General features: G+C 40.4%; 1 protein-coding gene across 4 annotated transcripts in view; it reads left to right on the top strand.

Annotated features, from left to right (window-relative positions):
- DCLK1 (doublecortin like kinase 1) overlaps positions 1–25,341 on the top strand; it is a 333,743-nt gene that overhangs the window by 236,597 nt on the left and 71,805 nt on the right. For all 4 annotated transcript variants that reach the window (XM_034665069.1, XM_034665067.1, XM_034665068.1 and 1 more), the window contains 2 exons: positions 1,486–1,602; positions 16,654–16,748. In XM_034665069.1, the coding sequence (XP_034520960.1) occupies positions 1,486–1,602; positions 16,654–16,748 (212 nt within the window). The remainder of the gene's footprint in view (positions 1–1,485; positions 1,603–16,653; positions 16,749–25,341) is intronic.

Here is a 25,341-nt window from a genome sequence, read left to right as displayed (position 1 = left end):
CAACTTCATTGGTAATCAAACCAATTCAGACTTAAGGCAACGAAGTCCAAGATTAAAGATTTTTTGAGAAGATAGAACCTAACCTCGGTGAGGGGTTAGGCTAATGACTATTCTCATACTCTGACAAGAGCACAGTTTGAGTCGGCTTATCTGGAGGGCAGTTGGTCAAAAGCTTTTCAAAAGTGCTTCTCTTTAGACTCACAATCCTACTTCCCTCAGCAGAATTTTTTAAGCATCCAAAATGTGCCCCCTGGTTTCCAGTAACTAGAAACTAAATTTCAAGTGCCAGGGGCTAACTCTAACCTAAAGAAATAATCACAGTCATTTAAAAGGGTGTTTTTTGTGCAATTATTTATGATAGTGAAATGTTGAACACAAATTAAATATCCAACAGTAGGAATTTGGTTAAGCAAATTACGGTACATCTGTGTAGTAAAATGTTCCATTAAAGATAGGGTGAAAATGCTCACAATATATCATGGTGTGAAAAGAGCTGGTAGCAGATCGACCTGTACAGACTAGTCCCAAAGTTGTTTAAATAGAAAATGAGAAGAAAAAATTCTAGAAAACTCTAGTTTGTGTACCACCCTCCAAAAAAAAAAGTATCACTTGATAGGTGGGTTTTTTTTTAATATTCTCTATACTTTTCTACCCATGGTAAACATTGATTATCATTACAAGCATGCAAATATTTTTTAATTATAAAAGTGGTTTCTTCAGAACAAGATGGATAGATTTATACATCATAATTGGTCAATGCAGCTCACTTAGAAGGAAATACAAAACTCTTTGCAATTTAAGATGTTTAGTGTTAAATTTCATGAACACAAACACCAAGGATTTAAATCTAATAAAAGTGAAGTTGTTTTACATTCTCAGGCCAAGAACCATCCTATAAACATGGTTGTGTGATGGCGTACACTCACACAATGTCCTTGTAGGGAGAGGTCATCTCTTCACCGAGTTTGCCTCTTTTGAGTGAATACTGTCATTTCTCCCATATGGTAAAAAACCATTGCTACCACTGCAAGGATTCCCAAGAGCAGTAAATTGGGACCTGATGGGTGGAATCCTCCATCTCTACATATCTTGGTTTATGAGATTGACCTTCTGTCTAACATTTTCTTCAGGAAAATAAATCTATCCTGAAAGAAACACATACACACAAATAACACAAGAGGTGGGTGGAGAGAAACCAACAAAAACACCCTTTTACCAAGCTATTACCCCCAATCTCTCCAAAATATTATTGTAAACAAGGTAAACTAGGAGGCTTAGAGTATTATTTACCTCAACGTCTAAGACGCCCACTGTGCCCTTTTCTCATTGTTCTCTTGGTTCTTTTGTTCTAGATAAACACTGGGCTGGCAGGAAGTAGATATGACTGAGGGGGGCCATACATGACTGTCTCCAGTTCTACTGTGCATTTTGAATGGTTTGTGCCATGGTCCTACAATGACGTGTTGTTGTTGTTCTTTCCCCCAGAATGTCGAGTGGTGAAGTCCACTTCTTACACCAAAATAGCTTCCTCATCCCGCAGGAGCACCACCAAGAGCCCAGGACCTTCCAGGCGCAGCAAATCCCCTGCCTCGACCAACTCAGGTAAAGCATCAACGGAGATGAAGGAACTGTCTTGTTTCTGACACTTGATGAGCAGAGGGTGTGTGAAGCCCAGAGCGTGAGGTTTTTAAGATAGAGTAGATTCCGGTTTATAATTTTAGAACAAGTTGGAGTGGTGGAATAGATTTGCCAGAGTCTAGCATGTTAGCTTTAAGAAAAAGCACCAAGCTTGGGAAAACTTACTTAGCAAAGACTCAGGAAACCCAGACTTGCCCACAAATAGAAGTACACCACCGACTTGCTTCATTTCTACTACAAAAATCCATTTTTCAGACTAAGAGTCCCTAACTCCAGAGGTCTCTCATGAAGCATTTATTCTGCTTGGGACCGGCTTACGAGGAGTTTCCAATTTGTCTTTGCTGAACTTCCCCGCATAACACCCGTTTTTCTTTGGACCCCCGCGTGGCTCTGGAGCTAAAAGCAGTGAGAGTGAGAGCCCGGGGCAGGGAAAGCTGCAGTGACTCTGGGTCTGTGTCCTGCCTCTCAGGGGCTCTAGTGCTGGTGCTAGAACAGGACGTGTACTCACAAGATGACCATCTTAGCCCTGCGTCTTCCTTCTTCGGTCTTAAAAATGACATGCGTCAGTTAGAAGGTGTGTGTTTGGTTTGGTTTTTTCTTTTTGGTTTCACTATTGAATGGAATTGTTTATTAAATTAAATATTATAAATATTTAAATGAGAATTATTAAATGATATATATGTAACAACATTCCCTGTTAAATGGGAATTATTAAATGATATATACATCAAGGTGATTGTCCCTAATTTCATGAAGACAGAGAAACTCTTATAAATAGAGACAAAGACCTTTGGGGCCTACACAGAGGCCTTCCTGTTTTCTCCAGCATGGGCCCAGAGGCACGTGCAAAGATCTCTAAGCTGGGGTTCCAAGGCCTGCTTCTGGCATCCCTCACCAGGTGTTAAACTACAGTGTAAGTTATAACCTCCATCTTAAAAATAGAGGTGCTATGATCTGTTTTTCCTAATAAAAAATAAAGCCATAACCTCCAGAGTGAGTCTTGGAAAAAGGAGCTCTCAGGAAGCTGGATAGCTGGAGTGCCCAGCTCTGCTTGGTTCTCTGAGTTACCTTCTCCCTGGGCTTTTACTGATTGTAGCTGTTTCCTAGACAGGTCTCCAAAGATCTGCTCCTTTGACACTCCCCCAAGGGTGGCCATCATGGGCGGCCCCTGCCCTCTTCTCACAGCACGCCCTACATCATAACCAGTCAGGGAATGAGTCTCAGATCATGGTTGGCACTTGAGATGCAGCTTGCTTGCTCCCTCTAATGTAAGGGCGGGCTGAGAACTTCTTCCTTGATGACACAACTCACCCAGATTGGATGGAACCCTGAAATGAGACTTCGCTAACGGGTAAGGTATTGAGACTCAAAGTTTAGAGTGCATGAATGTCACTTGGGCACTCGATAAAGTTTGTCATTCTGACTGCCACCCCCACCCCTCAGATTCTGACGAAGGCCATAAACCTATGTTTTAGCAAGTACTCTAGGTGATTTTAATCAGATGGTCTTTGCACCGTATGATGAGAAGCAGTGAGTTAAGGAAGTGATTCCTGAAATGGGGTTCCCTGGACCCGCAGTATCACCGTCACTTGAGCACATGTTAGAAATACAGTCTCGACAAGCCCCTCTGCAGACCCACTGAATCAGAAACCCTGGAACGAAGGCCCGGCAGTCTGGGTTTCCACAAGCCCTCCAGGTGATTCCGAGGCTCATCCAAGTTTGAGAACTCATGAATTACAGATAACAAAAGGGAAATAAACACAGGGAGTCATTTGACTGCATAATCCGGTGGAAGATACGGCTTGTTCGCCTTCATGTATTGGCATGACAGATGACTTCCTTTTACGCCTCTGCTTGCTTCCGAGTGTCAATGTCCGTCCTTAACCCTTGCAACCTAAGCTCTAGATACCATGACGTGTAGACCCAGGTTATAATGACTGACCTTCAGGGAGAATTTCTGTCTGAAGACTATCCCTTCCCTGGATACAGATATGAGGGAAGTCCCTTCAAGAGAGATACCACCTACACATAGACCACATATGTAGAGGTCCCCAAATGAACCTTGTTGATGAAGCTTGTTCATTAACCAGCTAACAGCTTAAAACTGAGCTTTTTGGAGCCTGTCAGTCTGGACCAAAGAACATTGCTCATTTTCTCCGAGCAAACCTGGGCTATTGAATGAACCCCCATGGAGCAGTAAGGAAGAAAGAGGTCATGGGCCTGCCCTGCCTGTTCCCTGTAAAATCATGGCTATTTAGTATAATCATGGAAAGTTATAAAAGAAAAAGAAGCCCCACATTACCTGAAACATTAGCAATACTATTAAAAACAACAATGTTAAAAAGCAAAATTACTCCACAATCCAAAACGAGTCTGACCTGACAAATTTTTAATCTTTTCTCTCTTCTTTCTTAGCATATACCTGGTGTAGTGGGGGAAACATCTAATAATGGGTGATTAGCCAAAGTCTTATGTCTTTTACAGTATAGCTATTTCAACAGAGTCAATATGCATTATTTAAGCGCTATAGCCGTTGACTTTTTGTTGTTATTGTTTTTAACAGTTTTTAAAATGTTGTTTTAGTTTTATTTTTTTAATCGAAGTCGAGTCGACACACAATGTTGCATCCGTCTCAGGTGTAAGGCGTAGTGATTTGACAAGTCTGTGCATTCTGCTGTGCTCACCACAAGTGTAGCTCCCATCTGTCACCAGACAAGCTGGTATAATGCCATTGACTAGATTCCCTACGCTGTGCCTTTTATCCCCGTGACTTATTCCTTCCATAACCGGAAGCCCGTATCTCCCACTCCCCTTCACCCATATTACCCATCCCCCAACTCCCTCCCTCTAACAACCAAATACAGAGTCTGTTCTCTGTATTTATGGGCCTAGCTTTTTCTTTGTTTGTGTATTCATTTAACAGGTTTTATTTTTAAGACCTGTAGGCAGACAGTGAAGTGCTCCTAGGTTTGGGCAGAAATATTTTTTTCTTTTTTTCTTTTGTCCTCATAAGTCAAGGAAGGGGGGTAAGTCAGATTATTGTGCACGTGTCGCAGAAGGGAATCATGAGATCTGGAGTGGTTACAGTCTGATGCTACGTTTTCTACTACAGATGCGAAATAAGTGTCCTCACGCTTTCTGTCCGATTGTAGCAGCTGAAATTGAATGAGGGAATACAAGAGAAAAACATGGGGAGAGCATTTTTGCTACTCAGAAATAACCTTGCAAATAGTGAGGAACCTGTTTTACTCCAAAAACGAATCTAAAATTTGAGTTTACAAAAAAGAATCATGAATCTAATTTTAAAAAGATAATTATGAATACCGGAAATTATTTCACTTTAGAATTAACTGGTAACATAATCACTACTCAGCATCTCTAAGATTATATAAATCTTATAAATACAATATATCTAATATATCTAATTATAATCTTATAAATATGGATGAATGTATCATTAACCAAAAGTAGTTTCAGAAACTCTAAAAAGCAGACAGGCAAATGTAATGAATGTATTTATATTCGTCACTGCCAACATTTTAACTATTCTTTTTAGAAGTTTAAAATGGGTAGAATGCATTAACGTGGAAATCAGTAGATTTTTTCGAACAAGCATTTCTCTTTTGTTTCCCTGAGCCCTTTCAACTCTAGTTAAAATCTGATTGATTTGACCAGCACCAACTTGGAATTCATGGTACGTGTGCCATGCCGGGTTATCGTTTCCATTAAGAGAGTGGAATCCGAATCCATTCTAAAATTAAACTTCACTCAAGGTATTTTTAACTTCTAGGTCAAAATTAATTAAGTGGCACAGATTGCATTTTGTTTAACATGAGACCTTTATGCATATAAAATTTTGCATTTTGATCAAGAAAGTATGCCATGCAACCATTTCTTGGTTGTGTAACAGCTTATAATATGCAATGACTGTTCCTTGATTCCAACTTGCTACCAAATCTTATCACCTTCCTCTGGATGATTCTAATTTAGAGAGGGTTTACAGAGCAGCAATACCCAGTCACACATTTGTGGATTATGTCAATGTTCCCCAGACCACTCTCTTTCCCTGGACCTGGAGTTTAGGAAGTCCAGTGGTATTTCCATTTCTTTTCTGGGGCAAACACAGCTGCTAGGTGTCAGGGAAGTGCCTGCCTCAGTCCCCTCCACTGTGCTAGCTTAAGACTGCCGGCTCCACTCAAGTATGGCTCTTAAACCCAGTGGAAAAGAGCACTGAATTATCTCTACATTAATTGCATCACCATTTTCTTAAAATGGCCTGTTCACTGTTTTTCAGAAATCATAAAGACTAGATAGAATGCAAATAATTTTACTTTCATACTTCTAAAGCACTGATGTTGCCCCAACCCCAATTACCATCATGAACCTGACTTTCTAACCTTAAAGAATCTTTGTTTCTCCCCCTAAAGTATCAACTCAAAGTTTGAAATGATTTCCACTTCCAGTATTCATCTTCTTACGTTATATGGAGATTAGAGCACAGTATAAAGTTAAGATTTGCTCAGTTTTCATGCCATGCTGCTGTTCATGATAATACTGTTAACTTATATTTAAATGACATCAGAGTTTACATAGGATTTTTCTGTCTTTGATCTTTTTTATCTCCTAACCATCTTCCAACTACAACCAAGACATGATAGTATTATTTGTTATATAGTAATATAGCTTGTTTTTAGACATGAGAAAGCAGTGAGGGCTGGGGGAACGGCTTGGCCCAGAGTGACAGAGTTAATCGTGGCAGCTCAGGGCTGGCACTTGGGGCTGCCAGTGCTCTAGACAAGGCAGGCTGGCCATCCTCGATATCTGTTTCTTCACCTCTGTTGATGAGAGATTTGATCTCCAGGAAATCACTAATGCAGTACCTAGTTTAACATTACAATTTACTACAACATAACACTTTGCAATAGAAGCCTAAGTATTAGTCCCAGGACCAGCATTCCAGGAAGTGAAATGATTCACTCCAACTTCATGATGTATAGTCAGTGGTAGACAGAAACTTTCCTTTGTAAGTCAGTGGTAGAACAGAAATGAGAATCCTCTATAAATCTTCTCTTTGGCCCTTAGTCATTCTTCTTCTTGGAACTGAAAGAAGCTAGTGGTGATTTATTAATGTAAGGTGTTCACACATTCAGAAATACCAAGTGCAGGTCTGCTAGGTGTCAGGCATTTGCTAGGCACTAATAATGCGGAGATGAAAGAAACAGCCTCTATTCTCAAGAAGCACACAGGTCAAGCCCCCTAAAGAATTTATAGATAACATAATTCACATATCTGTTGAATTATTGTTAATCTCCTTAGCAGAGTGAGTCCGAAAAGGTAACTGGAACTAGAAAAAAAAGAGAAACCGGGAGCCTTAATAACACACACGAAGAATAATGAGCCACCAGACAATTGCGCGCCGAGACTTTGAATGTGGTTATCACTAAAAATGGGAAAAGTGGTTTTTAGTTGCTTCTTAAAGAAACAAGAATATATAAGAGTATCATAAAGAGTGTTTAATATGGGTTGAATCTTTATTCATGTGTGTTTATCTTTGGAACACAGACGTCTCATAAAATGTGTAATTTGAAAGTGAAATTCTTTTAAACAAATTCCTTTATCTGCACAAGGAAGTTATAACAAAATACCTCCAAAATAAAAGTATACTATGCCCTAATTTAATTTCAATAAAAATGGATAATGTTTAGTTTTGCTTTATATTGTTTTCTTAATACTCAAAGTGTAAGAAAACTGCATTTACCTACCTTGAATTCTCATGACTGCAGTCCTCCTTAAAACTTACATATTTCAAAATTTTGACCTCTTCATGGAACACTTAGAAGAACTTTGGGTTTTTTTGTTTGCTTTAGAGTTTTTATTCCCATTTAAACAGATGGTCAAGTTTTTATCATAAAATAACACCTATTTACTCTCTCTCTCTGTAGAAGCCAGTGGCAAACATAATGGAGCCCCAGTGGGTGCCATCAACTCAAGCACGAGCTGATGGACTTTCTTGCCCTTTACAAGTTTATAGTCTAAGGTCGGAACCCTCCTGGCAACAACCATTCATTCATCCAATATGCATTGAGATTCCACCATTGACCAGCATTGCTGGGTGCTGGAGATGCAAGGGTGAGCATTTGACATAGGGAAAAGCTGGGTGACTTAGTTAATGACCTTCTACCATGACTGAAGCACCATTCTGTCTTCCCCAGACTTCACATTTGTATGTGACTCTGGAAATCCTGCAGTTTTCTTATTTATGCTATTCAAATTTTCCTTTTTTACAGTTATATAAAAATATTTTATGCAACATATGCAGATAAGACAGGAATCAAAGTTGGGGAAGCAAAGAGAATTTTAATCAGCTTTCTAGTCCAATATGTCAACTTTTTTTGATTTATATCAAACACCTTCAAAGGCAGATTGCTAGCTATTATTTTTTTTAGCTCAGTCTTTTCCTGTAATGTAGATTTCAGCCTTATATATTCTGTGGAGGCTCTTTGCTGCTTTTGGGTTCCGAGGGAATTCTTAAAAACAAAATGCACCAAGAAGATCAAGGGGGTTCATGCTTCATCTCTTGTGTTTTTAGAATTTTCTCCTGCATATAACACTCAGTCCTCCTCCCATTCTCTTTCCCTGCACTTATCAATTCCTGCTAGCACTCACCCTCAGTAGGCGAGTGTCTCCAAAGGTACTTTTCAAAGCTTTGAACCATTATCTTGACCCACTCTCCTTAGGGGGCAGGCAGCACCCTACATCAGCTGCCTTTATGAACTCCTCACTGGAAATGCCCCCGTATTAATTAAATGCATATTTCCTGAACATCCACTGTGTTCCAGGCATGTATTAGGTCCCAAGGACACAAAGATGATTAAACCACAGTTGTTGTCTTCAAGTTGGGAGATAAGCATATATATATATATATATATTATATATATATATGTATAATATATATATATATATCACGTGTTGTAATAGTGTAGAAAGTGCCATGACTGCCCAGAGGAGGAAAGGTTTAGATCTCATTCACGGGGTCAGGAAAAACTTCCAAGAGACGAGGACTTAACAAATTGAAGGATCCTGCCAGCATGGTATCGGCACTTGATGAAGCAATGTGAGGTAAGGCGCATGAAAGTATGAAAGTACATGGCATATTTAAGGAACTGTTGTTTGTCCAATAAAAACAAATGATAGGTTGGAGGAAGAGGTTGGAGAAGATGTGGTACCCACATTGGTTGTGGTCATTGCATGGGCTCATGAAGGCGTGTTTTTGTTGTAGGTATTAGGGGATGAATGAGAATTTAAGGTAAGACCATGATTTGATTTTTATTTGAATTTTAGAAACAATAGTGCAGTGGTAGAGAGGGTGGCTATACAGGGGACCAAGGGCCATAGAAGTCTCCATGAGGCCCCTGCAGTCATCCTGGAAAGAAACTGTCAGGGTAGAATTTAAACAGCAATGTTGGGGATGGGGTAGACTTTGAAAAGGAAATGAACCGGGAATTTAACAGGATATGAGGCCAGAAAAGGAGAGAGGAATCAGAGATGAGGAGCGGCTTTGAGCATGGAGGAGGAGTGGTCGGTGAGTACATTTCAGACGTGTGGAGTGTGAGTTGCTTTGGAAACATCAGTAGGCAATTAGGAATAAGGAACTGTGTTTAAGTCAAATTTGAACCAATGATAGGTATTGGGGAGATCCTGGCATATAGCAGTGATTTAAATACTAGAAATGCAGGATGCCTCTCCCTCCACCCCAGTGAAAGGTGTGTAGAGTAAGGGTGGGCACGGAAGCATGGTGACCATCTGCAGTTAGAAGAGCACATCGGAAGAGGCAGGAGAAGCTTGACAGAGCAGTGAAGAAGTCACAGGGCAGAAAGTTTTGAGATGAAGGGAGAGGCCAGAAATGTCTGATGTGAAGTCTAGTAGCGTGAGAACAGTGAGGAGGTCACAGGACTTGGCAGCGAGGACCCCACTGGTAGAACTGCTCTGAGGCTGACTCCCGGGCTCAGCTGTAAGGGCCGGCCGTCCTGCAATACCCAGTAGGGTGCGGGGCAAGGCATCTGCATGGGGACCAGAGGAGCTGAGAGCCCTTTGGTCCTGGGACACTCACCCACCCTGATCTAAGGTGCCCTTACACACCAAGTTCCGTCAAAAAAACCACAGCCTGTTCTGGGATCCCAGCTGGCACATAATTTTCATAATTTTAATTTGTATTATTTTAAAGATTCATTTATTTATTTTAGAGAGAGAGCACGTGAGCGGGGAGAGGGGCAGAGGGAGAGAGAAAGAGAGACAGAAGCAGACTCCCGACTGAGCGCAAAGCCCAACGCAGGGCTCCATTCCATGACCCTGAGATCATGACCTGAGCCAAAATCACAACCCAGACGCTCAACCTACTGAGCCATCCAGATACCCCACATTTTCATAATTTTAAATCAAAGGTTTCCAGATGACCCTATTTTATTGTTGAATTAAATTGTTCCCCCTTTTCCCCTGAAATCATCTTTGACTCCTTTTCCCCCCTCCTCTTCTATATTCACTTTGTCACTAGTCTTCCTGGCTCCTCCTTTGCAGTGTTGTTCTAGGGTTCCAATTTCTCACAGGCTACAGAAACTGCTTGCTAGGTGGCCTCTTCCCTGCTTTTGTCCTCTACCCCTTACATCTGCTCTGCACACTGATGTCAGACTTGTGGCCATGACTTCTTGTCTGTCCAAAAAAGTCCAAACTCCTTATTCTCATAGGAAGAATGATCTTGATTTGGCCACAGTCTTCCTTTCCAACTGTATCTCCCACTTGCCCTCTGGACTTATGCTTTATCCTGTGAACTAATTTAAATTGCTTCCAGATACCCCTTGGGCTTGTCCACTTGGCACCTTTCGGAGTCCAAGGAGCCTTCTTCTGCCCCTTCAGCTGTCAAAAACGCACATACCCAGTTGGCCCAGATGACCTCTGTGAAACATCCCCTGATCACTGTTTAGGGTCTTCTCTCCCATACAATCCTATGACAATTGATTTGGCTCCTGGTCAGTAGGTGACATATCATATCACCTTCCTAGGTTGTAAGGTTTCTGAGAACAGGAGTTCTTTACACATTCTATACTCTGTAGTGCTTCCAAGTTTACAGTAAGCACTAGGTAAATTGACTAGATGAGTGAATTGAGAAATACTAGGATCTGTTCAGGTTGCCTAGGTTTCCTGGTGTTCAAGGGTCTTTTTGTAAATATTTATTTAAAGAATTAATTCATGGAGCCAAGTCACTTCTTGTATCCCCACAGTTTCTGTGGATTCCCCAGTTCCCATTATTCTCAGTAGACCGTCCATTTTAATTGGACCCATTCTGTCAGTTTAAGAAGGAAATGTAGGGGCACTTGGGTGGTGCAGTCAGTTAAGTGAGCGACTCTTGGTTTCAGCTCATGTTGTGATCTTGCGTCCTGAGATCGAGCCTCACATCGGGTTCTGCTAAGACTCTCTCTCCCTGGGGCTCCTGGGTGGCTCAGCCGTTAAGTGTCTACCTTTGGCTCAGGTCATGATCCCAGTGTTCTGGGATCGAGCCCTGCATAGGGCTCCCTGCTCAGTGGGAAGCCTGCTTCTCCCTCTCACACTCCCCTTGCTTGTGTTCCCTCTCTTGCTGCCTCTCTCTATCAAAAAAATAAATAAAATCTTTAAAAAAAAATAAAAAGAGACTCTCTCCCCCCCCGCCCTTCTCCCACAAAAAATAAATAAATCTTAAAAAAAAAAAAAAGGAAATGTAGATAAACAGAGAAATTCAGAGATCCACCTCACCTATGAGTTGAGCATCTTTGAAGATAGAATTAGGAAAAAGCATCTTTCCCCGAGTACCCCGGCCCCCCAGCCCATTAGATAGTTTTCTGTTTTCTCTTGGCCTCCTTTGACTCCATCTGCTTTTTGTTTCTTTTTCTTCTTCTTCCTCTCAATAATGTGGCCCACAATGGACCAGGGCTGGGAAAAGAAATTTTAGAGTATCTATGGCCTCCTCCATGATCAGGGAATGAGTGAATGTCTAAGCCAAGCAGTCAGATCTCCTCAACAACATGCCTGAATCACTGCCCCCTAAATCCACAGCCGGACCCATAGGCTGCAATGCAGCAGCATAAATACACCAGCCACCTGTGTGCAGAAGGGAGATAGGGAAAGGACAAGGTGAATGTTCATGTCTAAAAAGTTACCTTGTGATTAGATAATCTTGCTTGGAGATGGCTCTGATTTCAGGACCAGTTTGAGACATTTAAACATTTAGCTTCCACATGTGGTCTGAGACTTTTAGGAACGAAACTGTAAAGAGAAGAAACCCTTTAAGTTCACAAAGGCATTACTAAATTAATATACACATGTGTCTAGTCATTTAAAAGGAGCAATGAATTAGTAAAATATTCCAAATTCTAGAGGGTTTTTTTAGTAACTTTCATATTCAATTATAAGTTTTGGGAGAAAGGGGCCAATAAACAGAGACAGACACATAGTAAGTGTGGTGTGTGCACTGCGTGTGCTGACTGATCAATTATAGAGCCCTGGATTACAGCTTCATGAGTAAAATAGAAGAGGGTCATCTCTCTGAAATGATAAAGGGAAAGGTGAGGCTGGAACATCCCATGACCAGTTCATGCTGTTGTGTCCCTGATGGGCTTGGGGAAAGTCAACTCCACGGACTTCGCGCACAGCTCTTTGGTGGCCAGTTACGTGACTGATAATCATGGGATCTGTGAATAATCCAGCCTCAAGTTTAGCACTTCTCATTCAGAGGTAACAAGAAGAGCAAGGGATGCAGGAATAAAGGAAAATGAACCCAGATAGATCTGAATAAAGGGAACCCTAACGTTACAAGGCAGTGGATCTGATGAGTACTTCAGTCAGGCAGATGTAGTGACTTCCAGATGGAAATAAGGAATTGTTAGACCTGCTTGTCCACTTAAAAACAACCATACTGAGTTGAATTCCCCCCCTCCCGAAATACAGAATGCTTTAGTAAAGGAATACTTTATTCTGCAAAGTAATGCCATTTGTTACTTGAATTTTAATAAGTTTTACTAAATAGGTGACAAAGCCGTCTCTACTGGCATTCAGAGACTTCGGGTTGTACAGGATAAAAAACAACTGCACTCAATACATGTGTCAGTTTATGAAGGAAAATTATGTATTCCAGCAGTGAGTCAACAATAAGGTGTGTGGTATTGTCTGGATGTCAAGAACTGTTTTAAGAGTTGCTAATGCTTTTTTAGTTGGCCAAGAGCAAGAGTCTGAATAGAAACTCTGACCCCAAGAATACAAGCCGTTCCCAACTTTGAAGCACGTTGTGTTCCAAAACTGTTTGATTGTAAATGGCTTGTTTGGCACTTGAGCTCCGTCTCTCTGGAGAGACAGCAACAGAAGAGAAGCCCTGAGTCCAGGGGTTTTACATGAAAGAGGCGCCGCGGTGATAGAGAGGGAAGCCCAGAGGTCCTTAGCCCTGAAGATGGGGGACAAAAGTTCTAGACATGTCCTGACGTGTCAGGACAGTCCACTCATGGGGAAAGTGTGCAGTTTTTTGAGAAGACACACATGAGATCTTTCCAGCTGTTCATCTTTGGGCAAATGACTTCATCGAAAGCAGGAAAAGTTATACCAACCTACACTGCGCGATTGATGTCACATACGTTGCTTCACTCTTTTTTTTTTTTTTTTGAGATTTTATTTATTTATTTGTCAGAGAGAGAAGGAGAGAGCACAAGCAGGGGGAGCAGCAGGCAGAGGGAGAAGCAGGCTACCTGCAGAGCAGGGAGACCCATGTGGGACTCGATCCCAGGACCCTGGCATCATGACTTGAGCTGAAGGCAGTTGCTTAACCAACTGAGCCACCCAGGCATCCCTAAGTTGTTTTAGTGTGACATGTCCAAATTCTCTGTGTCCTTCCAAACTTACTCCCTCTCTCCTTGCCTCAATCCTCTTCAACCAGTCGGGTACTACGTCCTATAGTTTTGAACCCTAAAATCTCTCCTGGATGTTTCCATTTACGTCTACCCCAACGGCACCACCCTCTACCCAGCCACACCATCCCTCTGACCACAGGACACTTAAATGTGCCATACTCCCTCCTGCCTAGACATTCTCCTTGGGCTATCACCGAGCCCATTATCATTCTCCCCTAATCCATTCTTGACAAGCAAGAGCTCTTGAGAGCTTTTAAAAATACAAGTCTGATCGCCTGGCTCTTGCTTAAAATTATTCAAGAGCGTGTCATTGCCCTTTGGATAAAAATCAAACTCTTTAATATGAATTTTAAAGCCTTGCATTATGGGACCCCTACCAACTCCTCCACCTTCATTTTTAGGTTCTTTCCCTCCAGCTCCATTTACCTGCTAGGCCAGCTTCTTCAGGTCTTTTCAATGCACCACACTTCTCCCAACACCAGGCCCAGCCACAAAACAGGTGGTCCCCTGGCCTTGGAACACTTTTCCTTCGTTGTGCCTTGCCTTCTTTCACCTGCAAAATCCTACTAATATTTAAGTGGGGTTTCCTTACCTTCTCTGTATGGTATAGGGTGACTTTGACCCCATAGTCTGTTAGGATTTCAGAGGCAACACCCGAAACCTCCCTCCTCAAAATATTTCATTGTGATTACTAGCTTACTAGTGATTACTGATTTCCCGCAGACTAGCAGCCTGGCGCCTTGGGGAATGTAGTGGTGAAGAGTGCAGATTCTGGGTTGCTTGGTTAGGTTTGGGGCTCTGTCCCCGTGCTTGCTGGTCAACTTGCTTATCATTTTATGCCTCAGTTTCCTCTTCTGTAAAAGAACACTGCCTGCCTCATAGTTATTGTGTTAAATGAGCTAATGTATACATATATGCTTATAAGTACACATGTAAAAGGCTAAATTAAGTGCATTAACTGCTGCATAGAAAATAAGTCTTTGATAAACTGAGATGCACACAGAATGGGTCCTTACCAAATGCAAACATATCGCAGTTTTGTTTTGCTTTTGGAAAAGGCTAAGGCTGTCATCCTGGAGTCCACTCTCTCTTTTTCTTCCTTTTCCGTAAGCTTTATAAAATTAGTGAATCAAAAGTAAAAAATGTTAATACTCTGCCTGCTTCCCTATTTGCTCTTTTTTCCCCCGGTCTGGGTAACCCTTAGGTGTGATGTAAAGATGTAAAGAGGGGACGTGGACAAAGAAAATGTGACTTTCATAAAACCTGTCTTTGTCAACTCCGGAGGGATCTCTTGTCTGGTTAGTTCTAGATTCTGCCTCTGCCCACAGTTCTCAGTTCTTGCCTGTGTCCAAGCCCGGCCCCCACAGAGGCCAAAGGCTGGAAGTCCAGTATGAAGAGGCCTGAGTGGCGTGTTCTTTCCACAAAGAAAGGACTGTAGAATGCAAGCAAATTAAAGCCCTCTCAGTGCTTCCTACTTTAACCTGCTCCCCCCATTGTAGTTTGTTGTTGTTTCAAAGGCATCGCTAAATACATTTCAAAGGCAAAACGACCCATTAGAGCAGCATGGGTTATGTGACATTTTTAAAAGATCTTTAGAGAAGATGACAAAACAAGGAGCTTCCCACTCCCTTGGGCACTAAGTTTTTGTGCCAACCGTGTTTGTGAAAACTCAGTAAACATTGTACCAAGGCCCTGAATTTTGTGAGGGTGTACTTATTACCCAGGTAGTCACCAGGTTTTAGAAGTTATTGTCATTTTTATTTTTGGATGAGTCATTGGGCCTCTTGCCCCCCAGGCACTTCATTATGATTCAGAGCAAAGTACGAGAGGGCTCGGCTTCCGGGAGTTAGTGGTGTCGGGGTGGGGGCTGCCGTGGTTCTGCTTTGGCAGGAGGCTTAATTGACACCTTTGATGTAGCCTAAGACAGAACCCGCACCTCCCACTGCTGCTTGGAAGACGTCAGCCTTACGCAGAGAAAGCATCTGCTGATGAATCCTGCATCTCATTCAGCCTGCTCTGGGAGCAGCCTTAGCCATCCCTAACTAATCCAACTGCTTCCCAGTTCCGCCGGGCTCGGCTCAGTGCTGAGAAGGGATATCGCCTCTTGCTCTTGCCAGGTTAAACACTAAGACTGTGTCCATGTTAGAACTCATAGAAGGTAAGTTCACTGCATTATTGCTCTCTCCTTCATGGAAAATGTTTCTCGTGCACCCTCAAGAATGTGTGTGTATCTCGTGGCTAATTCTCCTTCGCTGACTGTGGATATAAAACATGTGAAAACGTTGTCCTGTTTATGGGTGATAGAGTGGCAGCCTTTATATATCTTTATAAAGTCATGTCTCCAGAGTGTGTTATCAGTTCCTAGAGGTGATGCGACTCAGGGGAAAAAATTGCTTACTTGAGTTCCGTGGATTTGATTGCGTTTAGTGATAATGTTGTATAAAACTCTTGAGAGTCCGGGAGAATTCCAGTGATTTAAACCTATCAGAAAGCAGCTTTTATTTTCAGTAGCAATGAAGACAGACCGTAAGGAGTTTCTGGGTGTCTGTGCCAATGAGTTTGTCCTGTTGCAGGCAGGTCCTTCAGAGTTAGACCGGAGGGATATTAGGGCACAAGTGGATACAGGAGCTTCTAGAAGTGAGTGCTTAACTGTAAAAAGATAGGGGTCTTTTTTAACAAGGCACTGGGAATATCACTTGTGAGCTATGCTAATATTTACTTATTGGGTGGTGCTGGGAAGCTAAACTACAGAATTAAGGACGAATCCCATTGAAAATGTCTTAGGACCTTAACCACATGGCTAAAATCTATTGGCACACTTCAAGGCACTGTTAATAAATTCATCAGGAAAGTTGTCCAAAGTACATTTTTAAGCATTTTTATGTAGCCTGATGCCATATTTAGCATAAGATTAGCAAAACCGTGAATTTCTGAAGATTATTCCCGGAAGCTGTTTTTCAGGACGACAGAGAGATAGGTGTCTGGAATTTTAGCAAATGTCCCTCTATAATTGCTTGTTTCTTGGAAAAGACAATTTGTCATGAAAAATTTTTAACAAGCCGTTTTTTTCTCTGTGATTCGTTGCTTCTAGTTAATGGAACCCCTGGTAGTCAGCTGTCTACTCCACGCTCGGGCAAGTCGCCAAGCCCATCACCCACCAGCCCGGGAAGCCTGCGGAAGCAGAGGGTAAGGAACTAAGTGATCTCCTTGTTTCAGACCTGCCTGAGCTTCCGTGCAGAATGACACAGGTGCAGCTCCCAGGAGCACTGCCTGTCTCTAAGTAACAACCAGGTGAGGGCAGGCAGTGACCATGGCAGGCCACTTACTGTGACTGTGGCTTCCCTTAGCTAGAACTCAGGGCTTTTATTTTCTCTCAATGTGTCTGAAGCTTAATTCTGAGAAGAATCAAAGTTGCAGCCTCACTTTTAAATACCCCACCTCTTTTTGTCCTGAAGGGGCAAAAAGACTTTATTGCCACTGGTTTATAAGCTTCCCTAGTTGTGATGAGTTTCATTAGACCTCATCACTGACCATCAGCCTTCCTTAGGAAGGAAAGGTATGCACAGTGCCATGGTGGGGAATTGCTTTCTGGCACAGAATGGTGGTCTGGAGCGGCTTAGTGTCCTTGGCACAGAGAATGGGTACAGATGACATGTGTTTTTGTGAATGAAACCTACATTGAGTGCCTTCTCTTTCATCATTACTTGCACTTTTTTTTTTTTTTNTTTTTTTTTTTTTTTTTTTTTTTTAGCTTTTTGTGTAATACTAGAGAAGTTGACTGAGCTTGGAGACCCAAGTCAAAAAGTTACTGGAAAGAGTGTTAGTTTCTCCTTGGTCAGGGGTGGGGAAGAACTACTGTTCTTATCCCCTTGCAACCTGTACCGTCTGTCTTTTCCAGTAACACCACAGCAGGAATAAAAGGGGTGGGAAGGGGAGGAGAGGAAGGCGCAGAGGAGGGAAGGGAGGGCCTTTTACTGTCCTGATTTCACAAGCAAGGTGGAGAGGAGTATGTGCTCTTGGGAGGTTTTATGATGGTGCTCACTGAACATTTTAATAAGCAAGGGCTCCTTGGAAGCTTCTGAACTCAGAGACTGGATTCTTTGTTTGGTTTCTTTTATTATGTGCTTTAAAATGAAATTTCTAAGTGCCCGAACTTTAAACTGCATCCAAGTTGAAAGCCTCTTCTCTTTGAACCCCCTGTGAGATTGTGTCCACATGCTGCCATCTAAAAGCGGGGGCAGGGGACTCTGTCGGGCCCTGGTCCCTTCGGCGCCTGGCCCCCCAAGTGTCGGGTTGTGTGGTCTTTCTCCACAGAGCCTCCTGGCATCAGGCGTAGAGTGTTCAGACAGTTTGGTGAGGCCTGAGCTTGGGCACCGGCTCCTCCACTAAATGGCTGTGTTATCTTCGATAAGTCTGTTATCCTTTCTGAGTCTCAGTTGGAAAAACAAAACGGGAAAGAGGCTCTTTCCAGATAGAAAACCCAATAATTGCATTCCATCTGAGTGTTTTCAGTGTGGGTTTCTTGTTGGCCACAGTCTAATTTGGAGTTTTGAAGTACAAGAATCCTTAGTGAACTACTAAAAGAAGAATTGCCGAATTCACGGAGTCCCCTAAGTGTCTATCCTTGAGCAGAGGAAGGGGGAGGAGGGCGATTCTTTTCTAGGAAACGTTACCCAGCAAGGCCCCCTTCTATAGGGTCAGCCATATGTAGCACAGATAGTGCTCTTCCCGAGAATATTCTCTCTTTTGAAGAGTATGCTTTAGTATACCTGGCGTAGTAATCCCTCTCCATCCTTTGCACAAATTAAACTCAGAATCAGGATTAAGCTCATGCTTGGTTGCTGAGACTAAATCGTGGTGACTGAGAGTCCTTGCCATAGGTCTGAGCTTCCCTCCCTGCTTGCTTATTGGGGAGACCTCTGTCGTGGGGATATAAAGTGCTTGGCCCAACTGTCCCTGGGTTGGCAGAAGGAGGCTCGAGTTTGCTTCTTCTGCCCCAGTACTCTTGGCGTCGCTATGATTTTGTCCAAATGAGGCAGAAAGTGTCTGTCCGGTGACTAGCAGCCGTGTGGCCAATGGCTTCTATAATTACCATTGCCAGCACTTGGGGAATGATTATCAGGGGCGGTTCTCTTGTAGATGCTTCACTGTGTCATTCAAACTACCAATGCAAGCATCTACTTGAGAGGGGAAAATAATCGCATTTGTTTCAGGGAGACGAAGGGTTTATCGTCATCTGAAAACATTTATTAAGCACATGTTGTGAGCAGAGCCCTGGATAATTCAGAGATGGTTCAGTTTCCAGGCTTTTAAATTTAAATGAACACACTCCGTCCATGTACCACGTCAGTGCGCAGAGACGTTCCCAGCTGCTTTAGCGAGAGAAGCTTTCATCTTGGTGTGGAGGCAACTGCATCAAATAGCCCCTCCCGGTTAAGATGGGCCTAGAATATCCCTAAAAACTGATCCTGTTTCAAATTTGGTTAATGTTCTTCTGAAATGGTTGGCTATACTCCTATGCAGGAAATACTGAAATAAGTGAAAGATGGCAAGTGCTAAAAGAAGAGACTTCAAAGAATAAATTAACTCTTTTTATTGCAAATTGGAAAACAGTAGCTAGTTCTATTTTTCCTTCTGTGTTGCCTAGCAACATAGCCAGGAAAATGAGTTGGCTCTGCCCCCCAAAACACACACACACAGACACACACAAACACACATACACACACACACACACATTTACACTGCCTATCTCTTTTTTAAAAATGAGAACATATTTTTTTTTAATTTGTAAAGGAATAGCAAGACATTTCACCACTTTCTTCACAATTAAGAAAAATCTATATTTTTATTTATGTTAATTAGGATGATTTAATCAGCTTTTTTCCTTCCTTTAAAATCATATTTTTATGTTACAGCTTTCGGTATTTTAGAATAGTCATATACAATAAGAATTTGCAGACCAGATATTTTTCTTCATAAAAGCATTGGTGGCAATGTACCAAACAACCTCCCTATTTTTCCAAAACACTGTTATTTAAATTGCTGTCTAGAAGCATTTAACTGGTCACAGAAGCAGATCTTAGAGATCTTTTCCTTCCACGAACTTTTTTGGGTCTTATTTCTTAGTCCATCAGGAGGAAACGTGTTGTGGTGTGTAGGTTGAATGAAGCTCCCCATTATACTCCCACATGGCTGACTTGTGTAGATTATCTGATCAGTCAGATGATATGAGGAGTGGGTGGTACAAAACAGAAAAGAAGCCAGGATCCTAGACCGTCTGCAGATCTGAGCTGGTTGCCTGGCTACCAACTGAGAGATCTCCTAGCAGAAGGGGGGTGGAGGGAGGGAAAAGGGAGGTGATTGGTAAGGGCTTGGAGAACCGGAAGAACGTTGGGAAGGGAAAGGGAGGTCAAGCTTGCATTTTTTCTGTCTTCCAAATATAAAATTCTACGAAGACAGTTTTTATCGGGTTAATGCGATATGCAAACGCAACACTTGGGTTACTGCTCTGTGACCAGAATTTGCTGAATGCCCTCTGGGGTTCCTGACAAATTATTTTGTGAGGTAAGCACATTCCTCTTCCCCCCACGATGGGAAGGAGATGTTCAAGGAAGAATTGCCTTGACACCTAGTAGTGGAGTTGGCATGGACAGCCCTCAGGGGTTATAAGGCTCAACAGGACACAGAAGGCAATAGCTCTGAAGCAGTTCAAGCCAATAAGGCAAAATAAGCACCATTTATGTCTGCTTAAATGGTTTCTCAGTTATTACCTTTCCTCTGACCCAAATTTGGAGACTCTGAAAGGTCAGATGACCTTAGAAGCCGGGGATGCTCATTCATGTTTGCTCCACTCCTGAGAGAGCCACAGGGCACCCAAGAAAGCCAAGTAAACGAATCTGTACCGCCCTTCATCTTACAGGACCTGTATCGCCCCCTCTCTTCGGATGATTTGGATTCAGTGGGAGACTCAGTGTAAAAGAGGCAATGGAGCAGTGTGTATGGTTTGTGACTGGGTGAAGGTGTTTCGCATTTCCTAAGAAAAGTCTAACAGCAAAATACACAAAAGAGTTTTGCATACCTTGAAATTATGAACTCAGACCATGTAAAAGTAAATATACAGGCATTTTATAGTCATGATGTTAATCCTTGAAGTCTTTTTTTTTTATATGTATATTACCTACATTGATTTGATTGGGGGAACTCGATTTCTGGGTTTTGTTTTTTTTGTTTGTTTGTTTGTTTTTGTTTTGCAAGACCTGGCTTTAAATGAATTTCATATATGGACCCAATATTGAGTATAAGAACAAGTTAATGATTTAGCAATATAGGGTCATAATTTCTGCAGACGGGGTTTTCATTCAATCATAAGTAGACATATAGATACAATTTTCCTATACTTTTGGTCAAGTGAATTATAGTGGCACCAGCAGACATTTTTTTTCTTCAAGTTATATTCTTTTGAAAATTTGGATTGTTGATTTTTTAAAGATACTTCTATTGCAAAATAATAAAAATACTCGATTTTTTTTTTCCTCCTGAATAGTAGGCAAAGCTACTTACCATTTCGTGGGTTAATATATCTGAGGGAAAACACTCATGTCAAGGACACATCTCATTAAGACTCTAACATTAGGCGTTAGAAACTTGTTTTTTTCATCAAGTAAATTTTCTTAAACTTACCTTTTCATTGGAAGCAGCATAAATATAGCTTAAACGACATACCAACATGAAGAACTTGTTCAGTGGTATTGCTATAAATTACGTAACTCCTCCCTACAACCATATATGTGATTTTTCAAATGTGAAAAGGCTGAAACTAGAAAACTTTTTTTTTTAAACACACAGACCTAAAAAATTGTGTCTGGATTTCTTCTAAGAAGAATCCATTTAAAAGCAAAATTCTCTTAAATGGTGCTATGTAAATCAGGCCCTCAATATCCAGATCTCCATTCACAGAAGTCCTGATGTTTTAGAAATTTTCGTATGCAAAACTCCTTTTGTGTTAAACCCAGTAAGTCTATGATTATAACCCACTGTTTAACATTAACCTACTAATTCTGCTCTTCTTGTCCTCTGTTTTAAAAATCATAGTCAGCTTTGCTTAAACATAACGTAATTATTTTAAAATCTGAATGTTAAAAAATTAATTTAATGTGTATGGTCTATTGTATGTAAGCCATGCCCTAGTGGTCATTTAGTTTTACTAGTTCAAACACTAACAATTTAAGACTTGTGAAGCATGGTTTTGATATTCTACAGGCTTGACATATCTCAGTAGGTGATAAATGTAAAATGTATGATGCCATTTGGAGGCCTTTCCTTGAGTTTTTTTTTTTTCAAATTTTACTTGAAAACTGAATTTAAAAACAAAATGTTTGATTCAAGATGGAGAGAAATTCAGTTGTCATATACTGTTTTAAATGGTATCAATTTATCTCCTTGATAAATTGCTCAACTATCAAATTTTACCATCTGGTTTATAGTTACATATGTTACCATCTCACTTTCCAAGTGAATAAAACATTTCAACCAAAAGAAGGAAAAAAAAAAGAAAAAGAAAAAAAGAAAGAAAAGAGTCCAGGCAATCTAACAAGCATCTGAAAACTTAGCCTTATAATAATTAGTGCCTCATTATCCTGTCTGTTGGAGAAAAAGACATTTCTCTGGCAGGTTATTCGAACCACAAACTGAATCATTCCATCTTGAAAGAACAGTTCATAATAATACCTGTTCCAGACTTCAGGTTTAAAAACTGTTTCCAATAGAAACGAACAGAGACTCCTGCTGAGATCAAAAGGCTGCTTTGTTTTAGCTGAAACAGTAAACATCTGTGGAGTTGCCTATGCTGGTGTCTGTTCTAGTTATGTCTTTGTAAAATGCATTACTTAATACAGTTGAGTCCATAAAAGATTAGTATGTATTTGACTGAACTGTCAAAAATGCAAAGAAAGCAGTGGAACAGTGAATTGAAATCTGGTGGGGTCAGATGGTTCAGAACAAAAATAAATTCCAAAAATGTTAACTTCCCTGCACTGTCAATCTTAGGGACAAGTACTGCTTAGAAAGGACCAATAAATGCTATTTGTTCTAGAGAAGTGGCAGGTATTGCCAATTGATATGAAGCCCATGGCTTTGTTTAGACATGGCAACAAGAAACTGTACTTTTACTAATTGCCGATAGATATCATGGCCAGCTTTCCATTCAGGCAGCTCCAAAGGAAATGCTGTTCCACAGCATTTAATCTTTTGAACATATGACTTTTATTAAAGGACTGTTCAGAGGCAATATATATCATTTACTTTTTGAAACTGAAGTCCCTCGGAGATTGAAACAACACACCATTTATAGACTTTGAGATCTCTTTCTATACAGAGCGTAATTCCATTATACTAAAACAGAAATTAAAAAAGAAAAGGAAAAAACCTCTTAGCAACAAACCAGAAGTTTTCAGTTCATTGGTGGAATCAAATTGATGATTTATAGGCACTTAAGATTTACTTACGTACAGAATTCTTTTTAAAAAATTAGGCACTAAACTTTAAATTGTTCTACAGAGCAGGAGAGAGGTCCAGCAAAAACCATGCATTTTTGTCCTTACAGTAAACCTTAAATGTGCTATGAAGACATTGGGCTCTAGTTAAAAGTTTGATACTTCTTCATTTGCACTCACTTTTTTTTCTTAGACATCATAGACAAAGATAGAATAAGTATTTCCCTGCTTTCAGCATTTTAGAAATGCAAACCAATAACATATCAAGTGTGAAGCTCGGTGTGCACTCAGAGGACTGGTTCCGAAAGCCTCGTGGTTTATTCTTCTTTGTCTTGCTTGATCAGTCAAGTCGGGGGGGGAATCCACAATGTTTCTACACCATCATAAGCTTTTAAGACATTTCAGGTCCACCCATCTGTACACATCCCTGTGTTCTTATATTGGCTCATCTAAATATTAAAAAATCAAGTATTACTTTCTAAAAACATTTATGTATGATATGTGTTCCCTATGTTAACCAGCAGGGGTATTTCGTTGTATCCACTGCAAATCTATACATGATTGGGCTCACTTTTTGTTTTTGTTTTATCGTTCCCCATTTAAAAACAATGAAGCCTGGAAGCTTATTTCTTAATGAAAATAGAGAAAGATATTCTTGAAAAATAATCCCATATATTTGAGCTATTGGACTGCTCAATTTTTCATATGTGGCCATATATCTATACAGGCGTGTGGATGTCTATGTAAATTTTCAGGGCTCAGTGTGTATATGGGTGTGCTTACGTTAAGTATTTGTGTATGTTCATAGACCGTAAATAGTAAAATATGGGGTTTGTGACACAGCCTTATGAGTTACTGGCTCTTGTGGAATTGTATGTAAAACCTTCATGTCATAAATTGTTAAATGTGATGTATTAGTTGGGGCATTTTTAAGTTCAAAAGCAGTGTGCTAAACTAGTAAGGCAAAATGGTTCCAAATAGACGTACTGATTTAACAAAAAAAAAAATTGGAATCCAGATACACAAAATCCAAACAAATCCAGTATTGTGTTAATTATTAAATATAAGCACACATTGATGTTTATATTATTATGTCTTGACATTCAAGTATCAAAATGGGTGAATCCTATCGCTGATGTTTTCTCTAACGTGTATGTATTGATGACATATATTGATTGTCAATCAATATTCACTAAAAAATGAAATATTGATTTATAGAGTTGTGAGTAGTTGAGTGTTGTACTGAAACATAAATATAAAAGAATCTAAACTATGTTTGATTTGAAGTAAGTTAGTAACAAGGCCAGATAACCTGTAAGGCAATTGTGTATGTTCTTTCAAAACGCTATTCTAACTGTTGACATATTTTCAGTAGTAACCTTCCTATACTTGCTATATGTGTGTATATATCTACATAAATATATACACACTTGAAAATGTTAGTTGAATGAATTTACTATATATGCATACATTTGCCCATTTATACATATTTGCATTAGCCTTGCTAGCATCTTTAATTGTGCATGTGAGTGAGAACTGTATTTGTTTGTGATATCCCCACAAGAGTGTAGTGTAAAAATTAGAGATACATTGAATTCAATATACCAATCGCCTGATGCAGTTTGTTATACTGTCAGCTGAAAAATATTTGTAATTTTGTGCCTGTAACGCATGTGGAAAAGATAGGAAATCTGAGGCCCTAGCTGTAATTTTCAAGAGTGCATGATATATAGTGTCTTTAAAATGTGGTTCATTTTAGTAAGGATGATGGATAAATTCCAAGATAGTATAAATGGTGCATGTAATACATGGGTGTTTGTATTATATATGGCCACAAAAAAGTTTTGAAGCCAGGAGAGTAGGCATCTGAAAGGTCACAGGCAAAGACCTATGAAAGTTAATTTTCTTGTGATGTGTATTTTTTAGTTTATATTCATCAACAAGCAAGGAATTGAGTTATTTGTTTTAAGGACTTTTTCCTTCAAAATACACTATGAATGTTGTAAATTTGGATGAAATTTTTACAAAGAGGTCGACATACTTTCTGCACACAGTTTGAGTTGCTTGGATGTATTCTCTTAAAAAGAGCGTTTGGTGTTAAAATGTTTTAAACAACACTATATTTTAAAAATCCATCAACTGAGGTCATCCGCAGAGTTTTATAGAGCTAAATGATGAGATGTTTCAGTGAACTACCAGTTTTGAAAGTTCCATCACTTTGTGTTGTGGTTTCATTGTAAAATGTTGTAGCTTGTATTTCCCACTGGACCATGTTATTCCCCTCAAAG

Source organism: Ailuropoda melanoleuca, chromosome 7 (genome assembly GCF_002007445.2).
Source record: "Ailuropoda melanoleuca isolate Jingjing chromosome 7, ASM200744v2, whole genome shotgun sequence".
Taxonomy (NCBI): domain Eukaryota; kingdom Metazoa; phylum Chordata; class Mammalia; order Carnivora; family Ursidae; genus Ailuropoda; species Ailuropoda melanoleuca.
This window is presented reverse-complemented; position numbering and strand designations above follow the sequence as displayed.